General features: G+C 30.9%; 1 protein-coding gene across 1 annotated transcript in view; it reads left to right on the top strand.

The window, feature by feature from the left end:
- The window catches only part of VPS13A (vacuolar protein sorting 13 homolog A), a 118,347-nt gene that overhangs the window by 75,940 nt on the left and 30,560 nt on the right, over positions 1 to 11,847 (top strand). The window contains exons 47-55 of the mRNA XM_015812644.1: positions 1,947 to 2,244; positions 3,521 to 3,916; positions 4,899 to 5,003; positions 5,922 to 6,068; positions 6,797 to 6,925; positions 7,815 to 7,948; positions 8,449 to 8,578; positions 10,470 to 10,702; positions 11,223 to 11,376. Coding sequence (XP_015668130.1) covers positions 1,947 to 2,244; positions 3,521 to 3,916; positions 4,899 to 5,003; positions 5,922 to 6,068; positions 6,797 to 6,925; positions 7,815 to 7,948; positions 8,449 to 8,578; positions 10,470 to 10,702; positions 11,223 to 11,376 — 1,726 coding nt within the window. The remainder of the gene's footprint in view (positions 1 to 1,946; positions 2,245 to 3,520; positions 3,917 to 4,898; positions 5,004 to 5,921; positions 6,069 to 6,796; positions 6,926 to 7,814; positions 7,949 to 8,448; positions 8,579 to 10,469; positions 10,703 to 11,222; positions 11,377 to 11,847) is intronic.

Below are 11,847 nucleotides of genomic sequence, written 5' to 3'. Positions count from 1 at the left end.
GACCGGCCCAACAACGAGGTCAAGGAGCCGTGCGCACACGCTAGTCAAGCTACAAAAGTGACTCCCATGGACTGACATCTTGAGCCCTGAGGACGTCAGCAGATAGCTGACGAAAGCTAGGCGTTTTAATTGATTTTATTAGTAATTTTAGTAATTTTAATATTAAACCAAATTATTTTATCATATTCCCTGGTGCTCGGAGAGAGAGAGAGAGAGAGAGAGAGAGAGAGAGAGAGAGAGAGAGAGAGAGAGAGATGCACCCAATTTTACAGCCTTTATTGCCATGGTCGTTAAATGAATCACTTCAAATTTTAAGTGAATCATGCAGTTATTAAGCAATTCTAGCTTCCTCTATTGACTTTGCTTCTCAAAAACCAGGTCCTAAATCACTTTTCTCAGTGCTGTTGTAATTTCGAATGGTTGCCAAATGAATGGTAAATTGAGAGTTACCTGTAGCAAATGTGAAAATAAGGAAAGAAAGAAAAAAGACAAAAAAGGAAAGAGAAAAAACAGAAAACATGAAAAGTAATATAAAGAAACGGCTTCTAATCTTCCTCTTGACAGTAATACGTACAATTCTAATCAAACCTCTCTTTTTCTCTAGGATTACATCATAATTCCCTCTATAACCTATTCTTTCTAATCATTAAAACCATAAGTCACAAAATCATTTTCTTTTTTTATATATATACAAAAAGTCCATTAGGGGTTTTCAGTCATTGATGAATGTCAATACTATAATGATCTTTCTCTAATTAAAGAAGTCAGTTTGGCTATCTCAGCAAGTTCTGTCAAATTTACTAACCATTCCTCCACGGTGTGTAGTGCTAAATCTTTCCATCGTTTGTACATTATAATCCGTTATTTTTACATAATCTTCTATCGCTCTTTTCTAACTATGTCCATCTGTCCTAAAAGGAAAGGTTCTGGCTTTTATTGAATATTAATATTTTAAATCCTCTGTAGCAATGTGTATATTTGAATCCATTTTTTAAACTTTTTGTATGTCCACCAAGACATAGATACAGTCATAGAGTTTATTAAATTTATTTGCCATCTATCTCATCATGAGATAGGTAATAAAAAGGACGAAAAATAAAATATGTAAACAGAATAGAAGTAAAATAATAGAACGATAAAATAATGTCAAAAGAAGACAACTAGAATAAATACATCAATATGATAACTAAAAAGATGGATTAGTGGAGAGCAGGGAGCAAGGGGTGGGGGTGTTGGCTTATATTATCCATACTTTCTTAATTTTGTAAAATCCACCAATTATTTTCTTACTTAACAATAAACTATACCTATGAAGCTTCAGTCATTTGTCTAGTTGATTGGACAAAGGCAATTTTGTCAAAGAATAAAAAAAATATCTGTTTTTCTAAAATTATTGTCTCCTTTGTTTAAAACTTTCTTAATCACAGTCTTTGCTTGTAAGTCAAAATTATTTAAGTTTTTCTTTTCTAATCTTAATTCCCCCCCAAAAAAGCTACTCACTGAGTGTTCTTATTTTTTCCTGCTGGTTGGAAGATCTCTCTTAGATTATAAATTAATGATATACATCCACAAGAAAATAATAACATCTTCCTATTGAGCCATTCTATCATCTCTACCATTTTATGACAACTATTCTCCCCGAAAGCATTGATGACTTGGAAAACCATATCTATCCATAGGCCATCATCTAAGCTTGCAGAAGGCAGACAAAATGGAAAGATAGGTAACCTGTCAACCAAGTTGCAATGATGTTACTTAATAAGGCACAAAAGACCCATAATCCAAAATGGTTACATTTATAATATATTTGAATGCAGTTTGTTGTTCATTTTTTTTGTTCCCTCTAATTATATTTTGTTCTAGTTTCGTTTGTCTGAATCTGGGTAGAAATCTTGACTATTCTTAATAGAAAAGGGAAATAAGAATAATTATTGTCTTATTCACAGGTCGTTACTGTTTTTTCGACCAGTAATTGATGAAAATGAAACTTCTGGAGAGTATGAATCGAGTGAAGGTGTTAGCTTTGATGAAATGGTGAAGAATTTTGACAAATTGCTTCAGAAGAAATGCCGGTCTTTAAAATCACCTAATCACCCACTTATTATCAACATTGTTCCAATGCAAGATACTTTGATAACTTCATCATGTACAGATGATCAGTGGGATTTACCATATGTTGTTCATTTGTGGTCTTCTGTTATTCTCCGCAATCTACTTCCATATCAGATTGCCTATTCTTTAGAGGTAGTGTGTTTTTTTTCCTAAATTCCCTTTTTCTTTCTTTGGAGCTTATAATTTAGAATATATCCTCAGTTTCACTGAATAAATAACATTGACACCCCACAAAATATGCTTGGCTATGTCCAGAATTCAATTACTGCCACGTGCACACTAAATACAATAGAAAATTCTCTTGGAGCTTCTAGTATTTTTTCAGTTAGTCTTAGTAAAGTAATTATTAGCTGGCCTGCTACGTAATCTGAGGAGCGTTTTTTTTAGATCACAAGGATAAATATCTGGTATCTTTGGTATCTTAATTGCAATTATATGTTTGCACTGATATAATAAATATGCAAGTAGGTAAATGCTTAGTCAGAATATGATTTTAAAGAATTCTACATACTACCCAATTAAATATTTATTTCAAATCCTTCAAAAGTTACTTTCTATAATTATTATTATTATTATTATTATTATTATTATTATTATTATTATTATTATTATCATTATTATTTTAAAAAAAGCTGGAAGGGACCTTGGAGATCATCTAGTCCAACCCCCCGCTCAGGCAGGAAACCCTATACCATTTCAGACAAATGGCTGTCCAGTCTTTTCTTAAAAACTTCCAGTGTTGGAGCATTCATCGCTTCTGGAGGCAGGTTGTTCCACTGGTTAATTGTTCTAACTGTCAGGAAATTTCACCTTAATTCTAGGTTGCTTCTCTCCTTGATTAGTTTCCATCCGTTGCTTTTTGTCCTGCCTTCAGGCGCTTTGGTGAATATAATTGAAATGTTTTCAGCTTGAAGCTTTCCATTTAGAAGAGCTATTTTTGAGTCCAAAAAGAGCTAGCTTGACATCACTGGAAGTGTCTTGATGCATTTCTGATATTACTGGAAACAAGTTCATTTTGGAATCATCCTGGTAAAATAAGGACAGAACTTTTCCAGTTAGATCAGTAAATTTGAAACAGCATTTTGAAATACAAATGTTACTAATTCAAAACATTTCAGAAGTTTTATAAGAATAAACTGAATAGGGTTATTAATCATAGTGTCAAAGAAAAAATCCATATAATAAGTGGGGAAATATGTGTTTTTCAATAATACAATTTCTTTTAACTTACCATTTATTCCATATTTATTATTAATTATTACCAGAATCTCCCAATAAAATACTAAGGTAATTACTTCAGATGTCATATTTCAGTGCAAACAGCTTTCCATTTCATTCCCTTTTCATATACAGGAATTAGTGTATTGATTATATGTTTTATAACTGTACTGAAACTTTTCTTTCATAGGGATATAGTACCACACGCAGTGCTCTAGAAGCTGGATGTTCTGCTCAGATTCATAATGCATTACTGGATCAGACCAAGTTGGAATTTCATTTACTTAATTATCTTGATAAAGATTGGACTACTGAGTACTGCATCCAGTCAAATCAGCAAGAAATTAGTTTCATCACATTTTCATGCATTAGTGACCTGGATAGGACAGATTTGGATATAGCTATCCATGTGACATATGCTACAGGACAAGTGATTATAGCAATTCACAGTCCCTATTGGATGGTCAACAAGACGGGTCGAATGTTGCAGTATAAAGCCGATGGTATTCATCGCAAACATCCACCTGACTACAAGTTGCCACTTCTCTTTTCTTACCAGCCTAAGCACTTCTACCATGATAACAAGGTATTGATTTTAGTCTTATAAAATCAACCTTATCATATTCAGTTTTTCAGTACTTTGAAACGTATTATTATAAAAATGTTACAAATCAGTATTAATGATCATTATATTTTAATACATTGTTATATTTAGGACACAGGAAGAGGTGTTTGGTTTTTAACATGGCATTGAAAAAATATGGCTTTTAAGAGTATCAATAAGTAAGGAATATGATCCCTATTCTATAATACTTTAAGAAAAAAACAGTTAATTCTGCATTATATGTTTTGTAACTTTGAAACTTTCCTTCAACTCTTACTCTATAAGATAGTTATCATATAGATTACTGCTTTTTTTAAGCAGCCAAAGGAGGAAGTCTTCAGGGAGCCTAATATTTATTTATTTATTTACTTATTTATTTATCTATCAAATTTATTTGCCATCCATCTAATTTCAAAATGAGTTATAATCAAAGATAAAATTATAGTTAAAAGATGGGGAGGGAGCAGGATGCTCAGGAAGGAGGTGGGATTGCTAGATCTTTAGACCCTTATGGAAGGTGAGAAGGATGGGAGCTGATCTCTCCTCAGGCGGTAAGATGTTTGAAAGGGTAGGAGCCATACTAGAGAAGGCCCTTCTCCTGGACCCCTCCAACCAAAGTTCCTTGACTGACAGGTCCCGCAGCATGCCTCCTTTGCTGTTACAGGTGGGCTGCTATACTGAAGTGTAAGAAAGGAGACAAAGGAACAATCCCCCCTCTTGAAATAGCCAAATGAACATTTGAGAGTGTTTAGCACCCCAAAAGTTTTTAGTGTTATAACTAGCAAATGAACTGGAGTATGCTTAAAGAATGCATGGTTGGTTAACTAAAATGTGAAAATAAAGCACTTCAAAATAATAATATTTTACAGGTTTCATTTAACTAAGAATATTAACCGTTTTTCTGTTTTTCTTTTTTTTAATTCTATTCATAATAAAGGTTGAATAACAAGTTTCCTCCTTATAGGTTCAGCTCATGGTGACAGAGAGTGAACTTTCTGATCATTTTTCCCTGGATACAGTTGGGAGTCATGGCTTTGTAAAATGTAAGAGCCACAAAAAGGAATACCAGGTAAGTAGTTTTATTGTATTTTTCTTGCAGCCATATTTTTGTTTGTTTACTTTAAAGAAAATTCTATTTCATTTAACAAGGTTGACTTCCAAATAAGTTTCCAGAGCATTTCAGTTTTTAGCTATATTCAAGCCACCCCATCCCCTGCATTTCATGTCAGTTTTGTTCAATATTTCAAAATCTTGAACAAAAAGCTTCAGATTGGAAATTTTAAAAAATCCTTTAAAGCTGATTGACAGAATTTAATGCTTTAATTACTATCCAGACAATTGTAGAATACTTTGAAAAAAGATTGTAGAGAATTAGTCCTGTAATTCTAAGTCATTGCAGTTTATACAGTCAAAATTACTGGATGGGCTTAGCACTTGCTTCATTTCATTGCCTAGGACAAACGCACAATTCACTTATCTCTTAGACTAAACCTGGTCACAAATTTTAATGCCATAAGCAATAGCTTTTAGATATGTTATCAGCAAATGTATTGCAGATGTCTATCCTGCTACTGTATGGGGAAAATTTAAATCAGCCTGAATGCTAATGGTAAGCATCACAGCTTAATATTTTATATGCTTAGTATTTTACATATTTTAGATGCTGAAGATAACAAATTTAATTCATACAATCTACAAATAGGGTGCAACATGGACAAAATGTTCCTGAATTTGGAAAAAGCTATTGTCAGTCTATACTAGATAATGCTAAACTTGTTAACTGATATTTAGTATAGGTATAATATGTCTTTGGAAGCAAAATAATTCATCACGTGTATTTTTTGCAGAATTTATTTGGTTCTTATTCACTCACTACAGAGTGAATTATATCCTTTCTTGCAGAAATATTAACTTATTTAGGAAAAAAATAAGGACATTGTTAATAATAATGAGAGTGATTTATATTAAAGAATTTTGTATTTTCCAGGTTGGTGTCACTATACATAATAGCAGCTTTAATATCACTAGAATAGTGACTTTCACACCTTTTTCAATGATCACAAATAGAAGTACACATGCTTTAGAAGTAGCTGAAGAAGGCAATGAAAATTGGGTACCAATACTTTTCCAACAAGTAAGTTTTTTAAATCTTTTAAGTTTTTATATCTATTGTAAAAAATTGAACTTCACATTTATGCATGAATTGTTTCTTTGCATCTTTAGCTTTTATTCAACAATGTCCTATTTTTAAAGTGCTGATTCGAAACAAATTCTACAATACCATTATATGTATTTTTTCTACACTTTTAAAAATTGTGTAATATTTGATTCATTGATTGTTGCCTCAAAATCTCCTGATTTTGGATAAAAGTTTTAAAAAATGCATGAAAATTGGCAATGACTATTGAAGTCATCAACTATTCTTATAATAACTGTGACTAAAAGAATACAAACTGCCCAAAGTTAATTCCACCAATTTAAGTTAAAACAGTGAAATTTTGCATATAACTTTAACTTTCCCAATTAGCATACTCAACAACGTAGTACTATTATTTTAGTTAAATTCTAGTTTTATGCTACCATTTACTAAAAACTGCAGTTAGAATTCTATTTACTGTATTATTATAAATTGAAGTATGTGAAATATTTTCACACATACAAATTTCTAAAAGTGATTTTTTTAAACAATTATTAACATTTTTATTGGGCTGTATTCTAGCATTCAGTGATATTTAGCCATTGGCTTTCAAGATTTTGTATACTGTATATATTTATATTCAAGTAAAGAAGAAATACTGTTTTTTGATAGCTATCGTTCTATGATATATATTTTTTTATAAATGCATTTCATTCTTATTTCAGTGTATTCCATTTTGGCCTGAGAATAATGACAGCAAGTTGCAGGTTAGAGTAAAAGATTCTTACATTCCACCCAAAGTTATACGACTTGATAAACAAGAAAATTGCTTACTACTTCACTTAGATAACAAGGCAAGTATTTAGAGATAAATTTTAAATGAGAAAAGAATGAGTTTGCCTACATTTTAAACAGATAAATAGTAGGCTGATGATGCCACAGTTTTAGTAGGTACAGCTGATAGTTTTCTGCTTTTTGAAGGTTTTGGGTGGAGTATTTTAAGTTGGGAGTAGGAATGTCAAAAGAGTCAAACTGCTCCCTCTTTCTATGCTTGTCCATACCATCTGACCACATTTCTGTGGCTAAAATTTGATGATATTGATGTCAGTTTTAAGTGTGTAGTCCAGGGGTGCTGAAGGCAATATATGTTCTTTGGCTGCCCAACTGTTCCATAAGAAGTTCCAAGCTAACTCAATGAGTTCCTTTTCCCTTACTTTTTTAAGACTTTAAAGATAATCTGGTGTGTTTGCCATAAAGTTTAGTATAATATTGAAGTTTTTTTATTTAAATTTTATAAGGACACACTGTTCTCCAAATATTCTTCTGTTCTTATTTGATATGATCTCATAAGCTTAAGGTAAAATACATTTGTTTAATTTAAAACCATGTTAAAGTGTGTGAGTATCTTTACATTTTTAAAACCTACCATCATCACTTGAATGTCCTCAATTAATACAATTATTTTTATGGTAAGATCAGAGATGAATACATTTTTCTGAACTTTTCATCTTCCCTGCCTGGTCTATATAGTTGGAGTGAATAGAACTAAAATGTGTTGCCAGGTTTTGGCATTTTGGAAGGGTTGGGGAACATGAACCCCTTTCCATGTTTTAAAATAATAGTAATAATTCACTATTTTGCTATTAATTTGGGATCAGAAACATTGAGATCTTTGAATTAAGTGAACGAATTGTCAATGTAATATGCATATTATGTATCATTTTATCTTTGCATATCTGGTAGCTTGGTGGCATTATTGTGGATATTACTCTAGCTGAACATTCAACAACAATTATATTCTCTAATTACCATGATGGTGCCGCCCCATTCCTTATAATTAATCACACCAAAGAAGAACTAATCGAATATGGACAAAGGTATGTATGCAATGTTTTATTTGTATACTGTTAAAGGTAAGCAGCATAAAATCTAATGCTGTATGAATAAATAGTGATCATGTATTTAACCATATCCTTTTTAATAGTGCATCTAACACAATTGATAAATTAGTCTATTCTGTTTACTGGTTGTTATTGTTTGAACAAAAATGAAATAATAGTTTTTCAAATAAAACAAACTCTGCAATCTATCATAAACCTGTCACTTTTTCTACATACAATATGAAGCAGCAGAGTTACAGTGAAATATAAATATTTGAGAAATGAATCTGTTAAGTCTACCTATACATTAATAAGCTTTTAATTTTAAAAACTCAAATTGAACAGTGTAACATGGGAATGTTTAAATTGAGTTTTCAGAGTTAATTGACAGAAATTTAATAACATTGGAAAATAATTGCTTTGGAAGAAAGATAATAAGAAATTTGGTGAGGATGAATTTTGCATTGAAACCTAGATTTTCCTATTCTTGTTTGCAGTTCTCTCATTTCAATGGAAGAAACTTTAGAACCAAATAAAGCAGTACTGTATACATGGGCAGATCCTGTAGGTTCTAGAAAACTGAAATGGAAATGTGGAAAGAACAGTGAAGAAATAACTCAGAAAGATGTATGTATAATGTTTCAAATCAGTATAATACTTAGCAATCAAAGAATTTAGTTTTTATAGGAGATAATGTTTAGAATACAATTGGGATCAATACAGTTAGCAGCAAATATGCAGGAAATGGGTGGGAAGAGAAGGATAATGGAAATCTAGGATCGAATAAATTGAGCAATGTGCTGTGATCCTAAAATAAAGTAGAATTAATCTGTTGGTAAGTTTATACAAGTCTTTAGCTAATAGATGGTAGCTATGAGGCCCTATCTACTTCGATGATTTTTTTGTAGCTTTATCTGGATAAGAGTATTTAATTTATGTCATTGTCCATACTTGTTTTGGACAACACAGACACTAGTTAATACTGATACTGTTCTTTAGTTGATTAAATCATCTGTAATTATGTCTCTAGAGCATTCAGAATGAAGGCTTTTCTAATAAGCACTGGCAACATTTAAGTCTTGCTTTGAGAATATATACTTAAAATAACTCCTGAATAACACTGAATATAGACTTTGCATTTGGTTATGTTGGAAAAACTTTGTAATCAAACACACATAGCATAGCATGCTGTGAGACAGATCAAACTTTGGTGTATATATTAAGATTGTGGAAAGCATTGGCGTTGATTCTGAAAACAACAAACATAGGACTTATCTTTAGGTGATTATGTAAAAATTATAGAGAGGTGCTACTATTTATCTCCAAGCATCTTGGTGAAATTAATTCTAAATTGCTATAAAGTCTAATATACATGCAGTATACATTTTCTGATATATCAGAAGTATATTTATAATTTAATGATTAAACCATGTTAGTTTATTTTGACATTTATATCCTTCTACATACAGTATCCCAAAACCCACTCTGTTTGGAGCAGAATATTTTTATAATATCATTTGTTTTGATGCTGTAAATTTGTCAGTTTGCTGATAAAGATACTTTTCTTTCATAATCCTTTGGTTCATGGAATATAAATTAGAGTGCATCACATATACTTTTTGATATAGTTCATACTGTACGTGTGTATAAAACTTTAAATAGTAGAATGATATACTCATAATGAGTGTATTTATTAATTGCAATCATACCCCATAAGATTAACCTCTGGAAGCTTTAAAAAGTGTAATAATAATAATAATAATAATAATAATAATAATAATAATAATAATAATAATAATAATAATAAATCTACATTGTTAATAAGTTGCACTACATGTTATTATAATTTAATTCTCTGTAACTTCAGTGAAGAAATAAATGTCTCCCCCCCCTGTTAAGAGATTAGTTTATTTTAAGCTGTGAGAATCTTATGTAAATCGCTTCATTTTAGTTTAATTTAATTAATCTCCTCTTAGGCTTGCTTATAAACTAGCATTCTCAGAATGCCTTAGGTCCAGAATAAACTGTTCTTGGATTATCCTGAATTTGTTTGGGCTCTGGTTATTTAAGAATGGAAAAGTCAGCATATTTTTACTGGTCTGCTTCACTGCTGATAACCACAAGACTGTCATTATTTTATGTATATATGTTGTTTGTGCATATGTGTGTGCCGGTATATGCACTTGCATACATATGTACATGAATATACATATACCAGATTTCCATAGAACTCATGAAAGTAGCATATAACAAACAATATATAAAACAATTGACATTTAAAATATTTCAACAATTTTAAAACAACATTTTAAATCTGTGAATTAGCTAAACAGCTTCTTTATAATCATTTTGAAGTTGGAGATCCTGAAGTGCTATATTCCCTGCCTGCTGCAGGAATACACCATATACACCTTTAAACATGGTCCAGTTGGAGTTTTGTACATTAGCAAAATTGGAAATAAATTTTTTCTGAGTTTTGAAGAATATCTGATAATTAATATTTATCTCATTATTTTAGGACCTGATGACACCATTTGAAGTGGGAGCCAAGCACATTTTTATAGTTTCATTTTTTGAAGGTTTGCAGCGTATAATCTTATTCACTGAAGATGAAAAGGTTTTCAAAATGACATATGAAAGTGAAAAAGTGGAATTAGCAGAACAAGAAATAATTGTATCATTGCAAGATGTTGGGATTTCTTTAGTAAATAACTATTTAAAGCAGGAAATAGCTTACATTGGAATCACAAGGTAACACTAATATATTCATTCAATTTACCATTTATATTTGAAAAAAATGAAAAAAATAAAATTTAAAATCTTTCTTAATATTAGTAATGTATATTATATAGTAAATTATATTCAATGTTGTAATTTAGGTTCTGTAACTCTAGAAGTGAGAGTAATATATAGGAACTATCATGAGTCCAATTGTAACCTAGAATCCCTTTATACATGTTGAAAGGGTTGCAGATTTTTATCTTCTATCTGAATAAACTATGCACAAACAATTTAACTTTGCCACATATGCTGCTTTTAAATTTGTTATGGGCAAGTAATAATAATTTATTGGCACAATTACAGGTACCAGCTCAGTTGTAGAATAATTTATATTTCCAAAAAGTTTTAATGCAATTTTTTTTAAAATATGAAGTACTTTTGGAATTGAAGACTTTTTTCAAATTAGTAAATCTCAAAGATTTAATGCAGTTTTATTGCTTATCACAGTTTTACAATTTGATAAATAATTTTTTTTTTATTTACTTGCAAGCTCTGATGTAATTTGGGAGACAAAACCCAAGAAAAAGTCAAGATGGAAGCCACTAAGCGTGAAGCAAACTGACAAGCTGGAGAAAGAGTTTATTGAATACTGTGATAACTCACCTACAGAAAATAAAGTAGTGGACCTTGATGATAATATTCCGGTAATATTGAAGTTTTTTTAAAGAGTTTTTTGTTTGTGTTTATACCAGCATTTGTACACATTTTTGCTTTTGTCTCTCCTGCTAATGTTATGTCATACATGTCATTTGTTCTATAGCAGAGGTTTGGTAAGTTTCATTTAATAAAGTTATGGAATATAACTATTTCTTGCTGCCTCAGAGAGACGATAAAATCCCTTATCTTCATCTGTTGTAGTTTTCCTTTCTGGTCTTAGAACAATGTTCAGAACATTCTGGAAGTAGACAAAAGTTTATGGAGGGAAGTGTTCCTGTAACTTTATGCAAACTGAAAGGGCCATAAACTTTTCTGTATCCTCTAAAAAAATTTTTTTTGTTTTTCCCAAAGAGCGTGCATTAGCCCTTTATTTTCCTTAAGTAGTTTTTCATTGTTCTCTAAGTCCAGGGATGAATAGTTTTTTGTTGTTTCTTGGATGTTTTTAATTATCAAATTCT

The sequence above is a fragment of the Protobothrops mucrosquamatus genome, unplaced genomic scaffold (genome assembly GCF_001527695.2).
Source record: "Protobothrops mucrosquamatus isolate PMUCROS unplaced genomic scaffold, P.Mucros_1.0 scaffold_64, whole genome shotgun sequence".
In the NCBI taxonomy this organism is placed as follows: domain Eukaryota; kingdom Metazoa; phylum Chordata; class Lepidosauria; order Squamata; family Viperidae; genus Protobothrops; species Protobothrops mucrosquamatus.
Note: the sequence above shows the minus strand (reverse complement) of the source record. Positions and strands in the feature narration are given on the sequence as shown.